At 48.6% G+C, this 16,167-nt stretch overlaps 2 protein-coding genes and 1 non-coding gene across 5 annotated transcripts; all 3 read right to left on the bottom strand.

Moving 5' to 3' along the window:
- Positions 1–6,728: 6,728 nt before the first annotated feature.
- SPMAP1 (sperm microtubule associated protein 1) lies at positions 6,729–9,758 on the bottom strand. 3 transcript variants are annotated; one of them, XM_004591128.3, is made up of 3 exons: positions 9,481–9,752; positions 7,710–7,809; positions 6,729–7,006 (listed from the first exon to the last, which is right to left on the bottom strand). In XM_004591128.3, the coding sequence occupies exons 1-3, from the start codon at positions 9,685–9,687 to the stop codon at positions 6,849–6,851; spliced, it is 465 nt and encodes a 154-aa protein (XP_004591185.1). In that variant the 5' UTR covers positions 9,688–9,752; the 3' UTR covers positions 6,729–6,848. The 3 variants fall into 3 exon arrangements, with proteins under 3 accessions (XP_004591185.1, XP_058532023.1, XP_058532022.1); XM_058676040.1 differs by having other exon boundaries at positions 6,888–7,006; positions 7,594–7,809; positions 9,481–9,758; XM_058676039.1 differs by lacking the exon at positions 6,729–7,006 and adding an exon at positions 7,014–7,508 and having other exon boundaries at positions 7,594–7,809; positions 9,481–9,758.
- A 2,135-nt stretch (positions 9,759–11,893) lies between these two features.
- RPL23 (ribosomal protein L23) lies at positions 11,894–15,221 on the bottom strand. The gene is made up of 5 exons (XM_004591129.3): positions 15,104–15,221; positions 14,546–14,629; positions 14,198–14,326; positions 12,129–12,242; positions 11,894–12,033 (listed from the first exon to the last, which is right to left on the bottom strand). Exons 1-5 carry the CDS (start codon positions 15,114–15,116, stop codon positions 11,951–11,953), a joined length of 423 nt encoding a protein of 140 aa, XP_004591186.1. The 5' UTR covers positions 15,117–15,221; the 3' UTR covers positions 11,894–11,950.
- LOC118759720 (small nucleolar RNA SNORA21) lies at positions 14,377–14,513 on the bottom strand. The gene has a single exon (XR_004996373.1). It is a non-coding gene; the product is annotated as a small nucleolar RNA SNORA21 (small nucleolar RNA).
- Positions 15,222–16,167: the final 946 nt, after the last annotated feature.

The following is a 16,167-nucleotide window of genomic DNA, read 5'->3' as shown; positions in this document are numbered from 1 at the left end:
AAGGCAAATCTGATCATTTCCAACCCTGCTCTAAACAGTCAGTGGCTCCTCATTAATTCACACTGTGAAGCCTACACCTGTTGCAAAAGCCTACCAGTTTAATGCAGTCAAAGCCTTTCATAACCTGACCTCATGCATCAGGACCCCCCCTTTTTTTTAATGTTATCTTTCTTTTTTAAGATTTATTTGTTTTTGGGCCCGGCGGCGTGGCCTAGCGGCTAAAGTCCTCGCCTTGAAAGCCTCGGGATCCCATATGGGCGCCGGTTCTAATCCCGGCAGCTCCACTTCCCATCCAGCTCCCTGCTTGTGGCCTGGGAAAGCAGTCGAGGACGGCCCAAAGCCTTGGGACACTGCACCCGCGTGGGGGACCCGGAAGAGGTTCCTGGTTCCCGGCATCGGATCGGCGCGCACCGGCCCGTTGCAGCTCACTTGGGAAGTGAAACATCGGACGGCAGATCTTCCTGTCTGTCTCTCCTCCTCTCTGTATATCCGGCTTTCCAATAATAATAAAATCTTTAAAAAAAAAATTTATTTGTTTTGGGCCTGGTGCGGTAGCCTAGCAGCTAAAGTCCTTGCCTTGAATGCACTGAGATCCCATATGGGCCACAGGTTTGTTTTTTTTAAAGATTTATTTTTAATGTGGAGAATCAAGATGGCGGAATAGGGTAAGGACACATTTATACAGATGGAAAAACATTTAACCAGGATGAAGCAGAGAGGACATATTTCAGGAAATAGGAAAGAACAGAACAACAGCAGAGGGGTACCTGGAGACTGACAGACACAGGAAAGCAGCGGACACAACGGTGTGGTGTTGCAGAGACTGATATACCAGCACAGCGATCTGAGCTCCACAGCAGCTGGAACTCCACCAGCAACCAGGTGGGAAGGGACTTTCACTGGGAGCTCGGGTGGTGAACCCAAAGAAATGTCCATTCTGCTGGTCCGTTTGATTTGACCAGGAGCAGAGACAGAGCAGCAGATCTCAGAGGGGAAGTGCAAGAACAGAGTGGATTCACAGTCCAGTCAGCCCCCTAGAGCTGAATTGGGCGCCATTTTGCATAAAGAGGAAAGGGCGAGGGAGAGGACTGAGCATGCGCTGAGCTGGGAGTGAGCTCATTTCTGACTGGGTGAACTGAAACGACGTGGCATTCTACGGGTTCTACTCAGGGCAGGTCTGGGATAGCCCTTGGATCTGACGGCCAGCAAATCAAGAACCTTAGTGGTTGTACGGCAGGCACCATTTTGGGCACTGTGGCAATAGCTTTGGGACTGCAGGAGACAACAGTGAACTGCGCATGTGCTGATCTAGTGAGAACTTGCTGAGGTCCGAGACTGCACTGGTCCCGCAGGAAAATAATACTGACTGTCTGGGCTCAGCGGTGTGGCCTAGTGGCTAAGGTCCTCGCCTTGATCCCATATGGCTGCTGGTTCTAATCCCGGCAGCTCCACTTCCTCTCTGTCTCTCCTCCTCCTCTCAGTGTATCTGGCTTTGTAATAAAAATAAAATAAATCTTTAAAAAAAAAATACTGACTGTGACATCGTACAGGTCAAAATAGGTCCGTGTGGCACCCAGATCTAATGTCCAACAGGTTCCAGCAAGATCAGTGCCACCAACAACCTAATTATATAGAACACCTGGTGTCTCTCTAATCCTGGGACCTGCTCCAACTGAAAGTGGGAGAAAGGTTGCAGAGACAACAGTGCAGCCTCACCACGGTATCACAGGAGGTGGTGAGTGGTGAGCCAAGAGCTGGGGCTGTGGAGACCACAGTGGAAATCTGACATAAGAACCCAGACCTGGAACTTGCTGGAGGTTGTGGCACAAATGGCTGCAAAAAAGTTGTGTACCAACCGCAATAAGTAAAATCGCATTGTTAGCCCTGTGGGTGACGCAGCTTAGAAACCTGCCCCAAGGAGAAGACTCTGCTAACCAGAAGTACAATGATCAAGAGCAAAAGAAGAGACAAGGGCACAATGACTATTACTGAAAACTCCCTTGCAAAGGAGAAAAAGCCTTTGCCAACCTCAGAGTTAACTGAGGAAGACATCGAGAAAATGGGGCACACAGAATCCATGAGACTCATTTTAAAGATTCTGATCAACAATGAGAAGCTCATGCAAGAGTTCAAAGAATTTAAGGAAGCAATAAAGCAAATTAAGGCTGGTATATCAGAAATTAAGAACACAGTAGAGCAAATTAAGAGTACAGTGGAGAGTCTCCAAAATAGAATGAAGCAAGCAGAAGAAAGAATCTCAGAATTGGAAGATATTTCCTGTCACCAGGGGGAAGCAAACAAAAAGCTGGAAGCAGAGCTGGATCAGGCCAAAAAAAGTATTCAAGAATTGAAAGACACTACTAAGAGGCCAAATATAAGAGTTATGGGAGTCCCAGAAGGTGCAGAAAGAGAAGCTGAGTTTCCAAATGTATTTAATGAAATAATAAAGGAAAATTTCCCTAATCTGGAGAAAGAACTGGGAAACAAGATCCAGGAGGGGCACAGAACTCCCAACAGGCTTGATCAAAAGCGATCTTCACCACGACATATGATCATCAAGCTCTCTTCAATTGAACATAAGGAAAAGATCCTTAAATGTGCACGTGAAAAAAAATCAATTGACATATAAAGGAATGCCAATTAAGCTCACAGGAGATCTCTCACAGGAAACTCTACAGGCAAGAAGAGAATGGAATAACATATTCCAGATTCTAAAAGAAAAAAATTTTCGGCCCAGGAAAACATATCCAGCAAAGCTTTCTTTCGTCTTTGAAAATGAAATAAAATTCTTCCACAGTAAAGAAAAGCTAAAAGAATTTGCCTCTTCCAAACCTGCCCTACAAATGATACTTCAAGATGTTCTCTTGGCAGAGAAGAGGAATAGCACCTACCAAAACCAAAGGCAAATGGGAAGAACATCCCAGTAAAATGACAACAGAAGACTAAACCAATGAACAACCCATTGCTAAAATGACAGGACCAACGTCACACCCACGTATATTAAACTCTGAATGTAAATGGCTTAAGCTTAATCAAACATCATAGAGTAGTAGACTGGATTATAAAACAAAACCCATCTGCTTATTGTCTGGAGAAGACACACTTCAACAAAGATTAGCGGAAACTGTATCACATGGGTTTTGTTATTCTCTGTTAGTTTCATCTCTTTCAAAACACTTCCTTCTGATTAAGTCATTCAATGACTTGTATATCATACGGTAGCATCATTTTCTTCAAGAAGGTTCTTGATTTTCATTTCTTCAGCTACACATTAGTCATTTAATAGCATGTTATTTAACTTCTTGGTGTTGTTACTTTCTTTTTTCTTCCTGTTGTTGATTCTGTTTTGTGGCTCTTCACTTAAGGGGATGTATAGTAGCTGTGTAATGGAGACTGTCATATCTAGTAACATGTCATTTAACTACAGGCATTGTAAATTTCTATTTGTTGATTTTGTATCACAACTTTTCATTTAAGGGGATGTACAGTAGTTATGTAATGGAGACTATCATATCTAGTAACATGTCATTTAACTTCATGGCATTGTAAATTTCCTCTTTTCTTTCTATTATTGATTTTGAAACATGACTTTTCATTTAAGGGGATGTACAGTAGCTGTGAAATGGAGACTAACATTCAGGACTAACATTCAGATGTGAGGATGTAGTGTGGTATGCATTTCTGCTTCCAGACAAAGATGGACTTACAATGAAACTTTACTATTTCTTGACAATAGGACTCTGGACTCTCTGCCATTGTCCGTGCCCGCAATGATGGACATATGACTGAGTATGAAGAACTTTATGTTAGTAATGATATAGAGGAACTGGGGGGGAGGGAACTGGGGAGGGGATAAGGGAATATGAAACTGTACTATAAAATAATAATAAGAATAATAAAATGAATAAAAAATAAAAAGATTTATTTTTATTGGAAAGGCAGATATACAGAGAGGAGAAGAGACAGAGAGGAAGATCTTCCGTCCAATTATTCACTCCCTAAGCAGCTGCAAAGGCTGGAGCTGAGACAATTCAAATCCAGGAGCCAGGAGCTTCTTCGGGTCTCCCACTTGGGTGCAGGGTCCCAAAGCTTTGGGTTGTCCTTGACTTCTTTGCAAGGCCATAAGCAGGGAGCTGGATGAGAAGCACGGCACCAGGACACGAACTGGCATACGGTATCCTGGTGTGCAAGCTAAGGACCTTAGCAGCTAAGTTACCACACCAGGCCTTTTTTTTTTTTTAAGGATTTTTTGTTTGTTTTGGAAGGTCAGATACACAGGAGGAGAGACAGAGAGAAAGATGATCTGCCCATTGATTCACCCCCAAGCAGCCACAACAGCCAGAGCTGCGCCAATCTGAACCCAGGAGTCAGGAGACTCCTCTGGGTCTCCCACGCAGGTGCAGTGTCCCAAGGCCTTGGGCCGTCATCTACTGACTTCCCAGGCCACAAGCAGGGAGCTGGATGGGAAGTGGAGTAGCCAGGACCTAACTGGCATCCATATGGGATCCTGGTGTATACAAGGGGAGTATTCCAGCGACCAGGCTACCACACTGGGCCCAAGATTTGTTTACATTCATGGAAAATTTTGCACTGGTTTATTCCCTGGTCACAATGTCTAGGGTGGGCCACACCAAAGATGCGGACCTGGAAATACATATCGGTCTCCCACATGAATGGCAGGAGCCCAAACACTTGGGTCATCCTCCACTGCTTTCCCAGCCACATTAACAGCAAGCTGGATTGCAAGGGGAGCAGCCAGGAATAGAATCAGAGGTCTACACATGGGATGCTGGCTTAGCCTTCTGTGCCATAATGCTGGCAAACATATCCCTTTACAATTTAGAAATAAAAACATTAGAAATCATATCACCAGGGCAGTAGCCTAGAGGCTAAAATCTTTGCCTCAAATACGCCATGATCCCATATGGGTGCCAGCTCTAATCCTAGCAGCCCTGCTTCTCATCCAGCTTCCTGACTGTGGCCTGGGAAAGCAGTCAAGGACGGCCCAAAGCCTTAGGACTCTGCACCCACATGGGAGACCTGGAAGAGCTCCTGGCTTCGGATTGGCAGCTCCAGCGGTTGTGATCACTTGGGGAGTGAATCATCGGACAGAAGATGTTCCTCTCTGTCTCTCCTCCTCCCTATATGTACCTGACTTTGCAATAAAAATAAGGAAATCTTTAAAAATTAATTAATTTTAAAATGACTTTATAATAGAAGAAATGATATCTATAAAAAGTGGATGTGTGTTTGTGATACTATACCTTTCTTCATCAAATGCCTCGTCTTCCTCCTCTGTCACCTCCCATCAGACTGAAAGGTCTTTGGAAACATGGACCTTCTTCCATTTCTTTAATTCACAGCAGTTTCACATGTACTTCATTTCTTTTTTTTAAAAAAAATATTTTTTTTAAAGATTTATTTATTTTATTAAAAAGTCAGATAGGAAGATCTTCCACCCGATGATTCACTCCCCAAGTGAGCCGCAACGGGCCGGTACGCGCCAATCTGATGCCGGGAACCAGGAACCTCTTCCGGGTCCCCCACACGGGTGCAGTGTCCCAATGCATTGGGCCATCCTCAACTGCTTTCCCAGGCCACAAGCAGGGAGCTGGATGGGAAGTGGAGCTGCCAGGATTAGAACCGGTGCCCATATGGGATCCCAGGGCGTTCAAGGCTAGGCCATGCCGCCAGGCCCAACATGTACTTCATTTCAATGTATGTGATAAGTGAACATTTATCTCTTTATCTCATTGTACACCAGATTACCAAAGTGTGTTCACAGCTTTCAGGACTAACCCTAAATGCTCAAGATTTAGAACTTCCTTGGGGATTCTTCCTTCATTGAAGCCTGGGCTGGAAGAGGGGTCCTACAGTGGCTTTGGGCTGCTAGTCGTTAGAAGTTGATAAGAGGCTATATTCCAGAGCAAGAAGGAATTGAAAGTTCTTTGTCCTTTCCAGCAAAGGAGAAACTATTGCTGCCACCAGTATTTAATGTCTGTTTACAAAAGAGGAGAGGGCACCCGAATTTGAACCAGGGACCTCTTTATCTGCAGTCAAATGCTCTACCCCTGAGCTATACCCCCCCACACACTCACTGACCTCTTCTTTGTCCATTTAATGGTGACTCAACCCAATCGGGTTCCACCCACACAAGAGTTCTAGCTGGCTTTGCGTTCTGAGGCCTCTCCTCCTATCATCGGCTTTGGCTTTTCTCCTGTAATCAGGGTGGTGACACACATAGAAGTTGAGACAGCAGCTGTAAAGGACTTAGCACAAGCAGAGGAAATGCCTGCACACCCAGTAAGACTTTACCAGAAGCCTGGTTTGCAAGAGCACCCAAAATATTGTCTGGTTTACTTGCTATTTTTGTGGGGAGAATTGAGAGCATTCAGGAGAAATAAGATGCCTATCATTTCAAATGAAATAATCATCAGGAAATTCTTCTCAGTGCAAACCACCAAGGCTGTGGCCACACTGCCTGCTCTGCTCTAGATGGAGAAAGTAGCCAGCTTCTGCACCCGGGGCCCTGCTGGGAGCTGGGAAGCACTTTGCTGGGGATTAAAAGTGGCTGGGTTGTTATCACACCAAGAGGTGGGTGTGGGCGGGTGGGAGGAGCGCTGAGGCCTCTAGGCCCTTTCATACCCCCTCCCCCGAACCACCCCAGAGGCTGAGAGTGGAGAAGCTAATCCCTCTTCTCAGTTCAGGAAAGAAATAATGCACTCATAGACACAAATAAGATTTTTACCTGTACAATTGCATGATGAGTCTATCTAAACACTTGCTTTAGCAATTGGAGTGGGAGGTCAGGAGAGAGCAGAGGAGGGAAAGGGAGGGCAGGGATGGTGTTAGAAGAGAGGGAATGGAGTAACCTCTCCAAAGACTGATACGTGCTGGCGGAGGGCAGGGGTGTTGCGGCGGTAGCCAAACCGACCATTGAACCCAGTGACGAGTTTCAGATCTCTGTTGTAGTGATCATGCCCGGTCACCTGCTGGAGAGAGTGCCCTTGTGGGTGGAGAGAGAGAGAGAAGAGAGAGGCATGAGTCTGCTACACCTGGCCCTTCTCCCATGCACCTGGGATGGGAGTTCAGCCAAGCTCCCAACAGCCACAGCTAAGCACTCAATCCTCAGAAATTCTGCACCTCTTGGCTCTTGACACCACAGGCTGGTGAGGCCAAGAAAATAAGAGGTTTCCTAGAAATTAAGCCCGTAGCAGGCTTTGCAGTGGAAGGATCTGTGATGTGACATGCTGGGACAGGAGGTTTCAGAAACTTTGGGGGTGTGGCTGAATTTGTTTTCAGAAAATGTTGAAAATCATCTCTACTGCCTCTGAGGCATCTGGAGAAAATGGATGACATCAAATTCTGTGGCCCAGGAGGTCCTGTGATGTGACTGGATGGGGGTTGAAGGGAGGAGGAGTTGGGTGGGAGAAGGAGTGGCAATTTCAACCTCAGCTCAGCTCTTCTTAGCAGATCCCTTTGGAGTCATTATGCCTCAGTTTCCCCAACTGTAACAAAGGAAGGCGGGAGGGTTGGAGACATTGCCATAAGAATATGAGAGAAGGGGCACTAGGCCAACACCTGCTCACTCACCCCAAGAGAAACTACTCCTGGGGCATCCTTCCCCAGATGGGCCTCTCTGCAGCCCAGCTTCTTCTCTCCAAATTGTGGGTCTACGGAGTGAGGCAGGAAAGCAAGGTGACACTTGCCTGCCCCTGCCCAGTTTCTCCTGTTAAGGTATCGCTGTCCTTGTCCGAAGATATGGAAATAATCAACTACCCAGCCATCGCGTCCTGTACCGCCATGATCCTGCAAGTGAGGAAGAAAAGTTAAGATCGCCATTAGCCACCACATGGGCAGTGTGAGCCTCAGAACAGTGCTCTCGCAGAAGCACAGGTGATGGCTACACAGACTCAGCCCTGCCATGTAGCTTGGCAGGCATTGTAGGGAAGGTGTCCGGCTCTATCACCAGCAGGACATGTCACCTGAGGTCAACTCTTGAGCCTCTCTGGCCTTCAATTTCCTCATCAGTACAAGGAGGGCCATGATGAGATTTAAGTGGCTTGGTTCAGATGCAGGGCCTGGCATGGTGTGGATGTCACAAACATTATTTAAATGACAACATCCACCACATGGAGTGGTTCCGATGGTTGAAAGAATGCCTTCAGTACATAATCATCTTTAAAAAAAAAAATAATGCCAGGCTTGGCACCATGGCTTAGTGGCTAAAGTCCTCGCCTTGAATGCACCGGGATTCCATATGGGCACCGGTTCTAATCCCAGCAGCTCCACTTCCCATCCAGTTCCCTGCTTGTGGCCTGGGAAAGCAGTTGAGGACGGCCCAAGGCATTGGGACCCTGCACCTGCATGGGAGACCCGGAAGAAGTTCCTGGTTCCCAGCTTCGGATCGGCATAGCACTGACCGTTGTGGATCACTTGGGGAGTGAATCATCGGGCGGAAGATCTTCCTCTCTGTCTCTCCTCCTCTCTGTATATCTGACTTTGTAATAAAAATAAATAAATATTTTTTAAAAACCCAATGCCTTCAATATTAAAAGGGTTCCCCAGATGTTTACAGGTTAGTTCATAAGGCTCCTGGAAACCTTTTGGAGTTCACGTGTGGCTCTTGTCATGCTCTGTGTTTCCCACAGCCTATCTGGCATCCCCTCTCACACAGGCCCTTTAAAGACTAAGGCCTTGGACCCCTGCTCCTTCTGTTGTGGGTTAGGTTAGCAGATGCGCAGATGTGTGTCTACAACAGGGTGGGGTAAATGGGGAGGGTGTGGACAAAAGAAAAGAAAACCTAAAGCAAGTTTCCCTTTTGTGTCGGCCCTGCCCACCAGGGCACACAATCACCAGCACAGTGGCTCCACGTTGTGGTCACGGAGAGGAGCCTTTTAGCACCGCCCCCCCCACTCGTGCCACACACACAGGAGAGACACAAACACACAGGAGAGACACAAACGCACAGCCATCAACAGCCAGCCCTGGAGTCTGACCTCAGAAGCACCAAACTGGGGCGGGGCCCACCATCCAAAAGGGGCAGGAAGTGGATTCCTCAGACTGGGAGATTTTCTTCCTTGGGTCTTTGTGGAGCCGGTGTCGAGCTCCATGCCCCATACTTATAAGGTCACAAGAGGGAGGCACCTTGCCTAGTGCTGGCCACAAGGATTTTCGAGTGTTTTAGAACTTGTGGTGCGGTCACCCCAATGGGCAGGCCTGTGACGTCACAGCGGACAAACAAACCATTTATTTGGGAGATGCAAGCCTTAAGCCTTTACAGAAACCCGACAAGAGGCTATTATCAAGTTCCACGGTGGAAGGCGCTTGTGAGCTCAGCTCGACTACAACTTGTCATGTCCTTCCTGAATTCTCCATTAATAACACCAAGGGGTGGGGAGTTAGGGGAGCCTCTGCTGGGTGTGCCCCTGTGTGGCCCCGTCACCAGGACGAGCCTCAAACCGGTGGAGACTCCTGTACCTGATGGGTTTTGCGCAAAATGGGCGGAACCACGTGGCTCTGGAAGTAGCGACGTGCGTGGTAGTCCTGCTGGGCATTGTAGGGTGGGATCGCAGACCAAAGCTTGGGCCTTGTGCGATCATAAGCACGGGCCACGCTGCTCACGGCCACCCCATCCAAGATAAAGCCCTTCTCCAGCCGCAGGGGACACTCATACAAGTGGGACATCCCAACCACTGCAGCTTCCCCAGGCCTTTCAAGCAGGGAATGAGAATGCTGGGTGGGAACTCCAGTAAGCATTGTTAGGTCAGGGGCACCTATGACACACACACTATTGTCCCCACTCACCCTGGGTTACCAGCTCATTCCTTAGAGTCATGGGTGACATGCCGTTGATTGCTTGGCCCTGAAGTGAGAGGTGACCGGGAAACCAAGTCAAGAAGACAGAGACAAGACTATTAAATAAAGTCAGAGCAGTGTGCATGCCTTCCTTACCATTTTCTTCTAAAAAAATAATATGTCACATTGAGACAGGAAAACAGAACCCTCTCACCTGCTGCTGTTTCAGTCCCCAAATGTCCAAAACAGCAACCAGCTCCTTTTATTTATGAAAGTTTCCTTTTTGTCTGGAAGACAAGACAAGGAAGATCTTCCATGGGTTTGTTCATTTTCCCCCCCTCCTCCCCTTTTTTAAGAGACATTTTTATAACAAAAGCAAATTACATTTACAGAGTAGAGACATTAAGATCTTCCACCTGCTGGTTAACTCAGATGACCACAACCACCAGAGCTGAGCTGATCAGAAGCCAGGAGCTCCTGGGTGCCAAGGCTTTGGGTCATCCTCTACTGCTTTCTCAGGCCACAAGCAGGAAGCTGGATGGGAGGTGGAGCAGCTGGGACAGGAGCTGGTATCCATATGGGATACTGGCACTTTCAGGGTGAGGAATTAGGCATCGAGCCATGGCGCTGGATCTTTTTTCCCTCCCATGGGTTGATTCATTTCCTAAATGCTGGCTGGAGCACAGTGAAGACAGGAGCCAACTCAATGAAGATCTGTCATAGTATTAGGTGTTAGAATTCTAGGTTTGGCAGGTGAGATTGCATCCAGTTTAAGTAGAAAAGTTTATTTCAGGGGACAGATTGGGAGGGTAGAGTTTTGGGCCCGGTGCAATAGCGTAGTGGTTAAAGTCCTCGCCTTGCATGCACCGGGATCCCATATGGGCGCCGGTTCTAATCCTGGCAGCCCTGCTTCCCATCAAGCTCCATGCTTGTGGCCTGGGAAAGCAGTTGAGGAGAGCCCAAAGCCTTGGGAGCCTGCACTCGCGTGGGAGACCTGGAAGAGCTCCTGGCTCCTGGGTTTGGATTGGCTCAGCTCCAGCTATTGTGGCCTCTTGGGGAGTGAACTTCCTCTCTGTATATCCACCTTTCCAATTAAAAAAAAAAAAAAAGAGTAGAGTTTCAGCTTGCCTGGACATAGGGCAGGGATGAGAAGCCAAGCTTCACTTCATTTGAGCAGCAAGCAGTCTCTTACGTCCCATGACCCTGAGGTGAGTGGAGGACATGTAGAAGGGCTCCTTGGTAAGATTTACAAGAGCAGCACTTTCTGCAGCAATCAACAGTTCACTTGCCTGGAGATTATGTATCTGTGCCTAGTTTCATTGGAGGTTTAAGCCTTAGTGGCCTAAAAGGTAGATTCAAGGTCTTGAGCCATCACCTGCCACCTCCTGGGGTGTGCATTTCAGCAGGCAACTGGAACTGGAAGCACACAAATAAGAAGCTAGTATTCCAAATTGGGTCTCATTGGTTGCTGAAGAGTTGGGATGGTGATGGGCTGAGCTAGGTGTGACCATGGAACCTAACATCACTCATGGGTAAAGGAACCGATAACAGTCTGGGCTGGTCAAGGCAGCAGCACCCAAATGTGTATCCTAAATAGGGTGTGGGGTGGGCCAGGCTGCGATGTTTATCAGTTCATACAAGGCCAAGTGGAATGTCAGACTATGCTGGGCACTGGCCTAACACCCACTGGCATGTATGAGAACTGGATCTGGGAGTGGGTCAAGTGGGGGAATTTGGCAAACTCCCCTCATAGCTCCTGCTGGTGATCACATGGTCCAGGCCTGGGGGTTGGACAAGCTGGGCAAAGTAGCTCCAAAGGCTGGCTAAAGGGTGCGTGGGTTATGAAGAGGACAGTAACGGGGGGTGGGGATAAAGCTGGTGGGGGGAAATGTGGAGGGAGCCCCTGCTGGAATACCTAGCGAGTCAATCAGTGGACAAAGTCAGTCTTTCCTTTTCTCTGTAAATCTGCTTTTCCAAAATAAACAAATCTTAAAAAACACTGATCAGCCTTTCATGAAATCTTAGAAAGAAAAAAATACCCAAATGAAGCATTGGTTAGGGTGTCAGGAAAAGTATAAAGAAACAGCAATACAAGCACTGGGTGCAAATAATTTTTAATTGGTTATCTTTTTTATACAAATACATCGAATAACTAGGCAATGCTGCCTGCGTTGGATGCAATCCTGGGCCACAAGTCTGCACACTCCTTTGCAACTGGTCCAGTGATGGCAGAACCTGCATGAAAAAAGGAAGGGGTAAGACAGAAGGCCAGCAGGTGTGTAACGAGACCAAGGAGGCCACCCTCAGAAATTATGCAGCTCCCTCCTTACCTTTCATCTCGCCTTTATTGTTTACTATGACTCCTGCATTATCTTCAAAATAAAGAAACACACCATCTTTTCTCCTATATGACTTTCGTTGTCGAATTACCACTGCTGGATGTACTGAGGAGGGAAAAGAACACCTGTCATTCACCTGTCTCAGAGCCCCCAGACAAGCAGCTCAACACAAGGGAGGTGTACACACTCACCAATAGCCTCTCACTTCTGCTCATCATGACCACTTGAGACACGAGCCCAGTGAGTGGAAGACCCTTCACTGCCCCTAACTCTGCCTTCTAGGTAAAATAAATCATTCCATTCAACATTTTCTTTTCAGTTAAGATAAACCTTCCCACCCAACTGTTGTAGTGATGCACTTGAAAGGCAGAGTTAGCAGGGAGAAGAGACCTTGCATCCACTGCTTAGGTCCTCAAATGCCAGCAACAGCCCGGGCTGGGCCAGGTCTAAGCCAAAAGCCATGAGCTGCATGTCTGTGCATGGAGGGAACCCAAGTACCTGGGCAGTACACACACCAGAAGCAGCTCCACCCAGCAATGTCAACCTGAGGCCAATCTTAATATTCCACTTATTACATAACCCCTTTTCTAAATTATACGGTGCAAAGAATCAGACATATTTAAGGTACCAAGTTTTACATGCATTAATTCATTTACTTGCAACTGCCCCAAAAAAACCTTCAACTGCTAGTGTACACGAGCTGTGCTAAAGAATGCAAGAAAGAGGACTTGAGAAGGAATTGCGACTCAAGAGGCTGAGCTGTCCTTGAAGACCAGGCCACTCTAGCCTCCTGTGGATGCCTCTGGGACAGCAGCAGGTGTGGGCCCCAGGACTTGTGTCCCTGCCACCCCAGCAGTACAGGACTCTTGAATGTCAGCCTGGTGCAGCCCGACCTTTCCAGTCAATATATGTCCTCACTGAAGACTACAAACACTGGAAAAGTAAATCGGGAAAGGGTGCCTACAGTTCTTTGGGCCAAGTGTCAGAACTATCTAGGCAAGCAGAGCCGGGACACATCCCGAGGCAGCTGTTTTTACTTTACTGAGTCTTCCCTGCTCTGGGAGTTTTCTACTTGTAAACCACGAATGCTAACACATGGATTAGACAAAGCCACACAGTAAGACTCCGAGAGCTCCAGTCCTGCTGTCCCCACCCCATTTTTCTGTGCTTTCATGCAGAAACCTAAGTCCTAGGTGGGGGGGATCTGATGACCAGCTGATGTAAGGACTAAGACAGTAACAGGACTGCAAATTCCTAAATGGAATTTAAAACAGGAAACATTGGAGTCTGTCCCATCACTGCTTCAGACCAACAGGACGTCCTGTGGCCATCGTGCCCACCAAGCAATGGCTGTTGGCTCTCCTCTTCCCTGACTGCTCCCTAGGTCATATGTGAACCCAGGCAGTGTTCTGACAAGAGGGAAAAGCTCTTGCATCCTCTCGTCTAGACAATCAACACTTAACCACCATCAGTGAGTGAAAAGGGCCAAGATTTACTTCCTAGAAGACCAAGACCGCACTGGGGAGTGGGCAAGGTAAGGCAGGTACATGGAGTGGCTAAAGACACAGCTATGACCTGTCATATCTCATGTATACTGCCAAAGGACAACAGCTGATCCCAAAGATAAGCTCCAGCATCCTGTAAGCTTCCAGGGGCAGCCATAATCAAGCAATGAGCAGCTCCTGGTTTTAGTCTCATCGATTACGGCCAATGAAGACCAACTTCCAACATGCACAACGTTGCCTTCAACAAGCCACAGTAAGTGGCTGCCTCACTGAGCACCTACCACATAGGGCAGACTCCAGGCTCCACCAGGTGCTAGCTGATAAGCTGGACACTCCGACTTGGTTTGTCACAGTGCTGGACAAAATCCCACTACCTGATCCCCTTTCAAACTCTAGAACAGGCAATCTAGCTGTGTGGCCTTCCCTGTCCTGGAGGCACCGCCTAGTTCACTTGGGGCCAGGCTATCAGCAAAGAACAGCCAGAATGTCATGAAAACTCTCCAGCTTGAGTATCTGCAGGAGCACACAGGACAGAGAGCTGGCGGAGACACTCACCCTTCTTCCGCAGCTCTGGCTTGCCCTTCTTGACTGTGGCCATCACCATGTCCCCGACGCCGGCGGCAGGGAGTCTGTTCAGCCGTCCCTTGATCCCCTTCACGGAGATGATGTAGAGGTTTTTGGCTCCTGTGGGAACGGACAGTCATCCTTTGAACCAGGCCAGGCGGCTCCAGCGCCCTTGTCACACCACCGATTGAAGCCGGACGGCACAGCACGCCGCCGCTTCACCCAAGAGCGGTGTCGCTTGCTCTGCCCCTTCCGGACGGCTCGCTGGGTCACGGGCAGCAGGCCCAGCGAGTGCTTTGAAAGGGGGGGACGGAACCCGGGGGTCATCCAGGGCCTCACCTGTATTGTCCGCACAGTTGATGACGGCACCCACGGGGAGACCCAGGGAAATGCGGAACTTGGCGCCGGAGGACCCGCCACGTCCTGCGGGTGAGGAGGGAGAGTGGGTCAGTGCGCACGGCCTGGCCGCGGCGCCCGAGCTGCACCTACGAACCCATCGGACCTGCACACACGCTCTCTAGCAAAGCGCCTTCCCGCGTGCCGCCCTGCCCTGCCACCAGCCGTTCCTCATTACCATCCTTAGGTCGGGATTGGGGAGCTCCATGCTCGCTCCACACTTGTTCCTACAAGGCGAGACGGCACAGGTCGTCCACACCCAGGCCACAGCCTTTGCAGCTTCACCCTCGCTGCTGCCAAGAGCCCACCCTGTCCACTCGAGAGCCAAGCTGGGATCCCGCCGGGGCCACCCCCCCGCCACCCGGCGCCTGCTTCCAGGGCGCTCGCCGCCAGCCCGAGGGAGCCTAACGGTGCGAGCTGCCTAACGCCTCCGCTCCCGGCCAGGCCGGGACTCCCTGCGCAGCAGATGGCGGACGATGCTCTGCAGACTCGAACGCTCACCTCGCTTCGACATCTTGGACGCCGGAAAGAGACGGAAAGGAAATCGGCGCAAAGGACGCTGGGATTTGAACTTTGGTGCCCCGCCCACTTCCGTTACGTGACGGAGCGTGTCTACCCGCCTCTGCCTTGAATGAGGGCGCTGACGTTCTACGTCATAAGTCCGGGGCTTGGGTTTGGGCTGCAAGGAAGGTTGGACAGAGTTTGTTTTGGAAAGCAAGTGAAGCCCGCACTGTGCACGCTGCGAATTAAAAGTAGTTGGGGACATGCAAATATTGATTTGTTTTCTCATCCAGCAACCTTTTAAAAAAGGTTTATTTTATTTTTATTAGGAAGACAGAGTTGAGGAGAGTAGGAGAACATGTCTGCTAGTCCGCTACCTAAATGGCTCCAATTGCAGGAGATCCTTCCTACCCCATCGCCTTCCCAATATCCTGTGTACCCTCCCACAGTCTGGTCTCAGCAACTTAAAGACAGTCATCTCTAAGATGGCATCGTCCGCCTTACATATCAGGCAAATTCCACAGTCCAGAATGACCCCAGGGTGTGGGTTCCATGATTTTTCTTCTTCTTTTAAGATTTATTTATTTTTATTGGAAAGGCAAATATACAGAGAGGAGAAGAGACAGAAAGGAAGATCTTCCGTCCAATGATTCACTCCCCAAGTGATCACAACGGCTGGAGCTGAGCTGATTCGAAGCCAGGAACCAGGAGCTCTTCCGGGTCTCCCACGCAGGTGCAGGGTCCCAAGCTTTGGGCCGTCCTCAACTGCTTTCCCCGGCCACAAGCAGGGAGCTGGATGGGAAGTGGGGCTGCTGGGATTAGAACTGTTGCCCATATGGGATCCTGGTGCCTAGCAAGGCGAGGACTTTAGCCGCTAGACCACTGCGCCTGGCCTTCCCTCTGCTCTCCTAACTCTGCCTTTTACATTAAAATTTTTTTGCATAAAGTAGGCACTCAATATTTAAATATCGATGAAAGAAAGAAAGAAGAGAATAAAGCAGTATATGTAAAACACAGAAATAATGATCTATTTTTTTTGCAATACCACTTCACAGTTGTATCAC

Source organism: Ochotona princeps, chromosome 17 (genome assembly GCF_030435755.1).
Source record: "Ochotona princeps isolate mOchPri1 chromosome 17, mOchPri1.hap1, whole genome shotgun sequence".
In the NCBI taxonomy this organism is placed as follows: Eukaryota; Metazoa; Chordata; class Mammalia; order Lagomorpha; family Ochotonidae; genus Ochotona; species Ochotona princeps.
The sequence above is the reverse complement of the archived record's forward strand: the minus strand, read 5'-3'. Positions and strand labels throughout refer to the sequence as shown.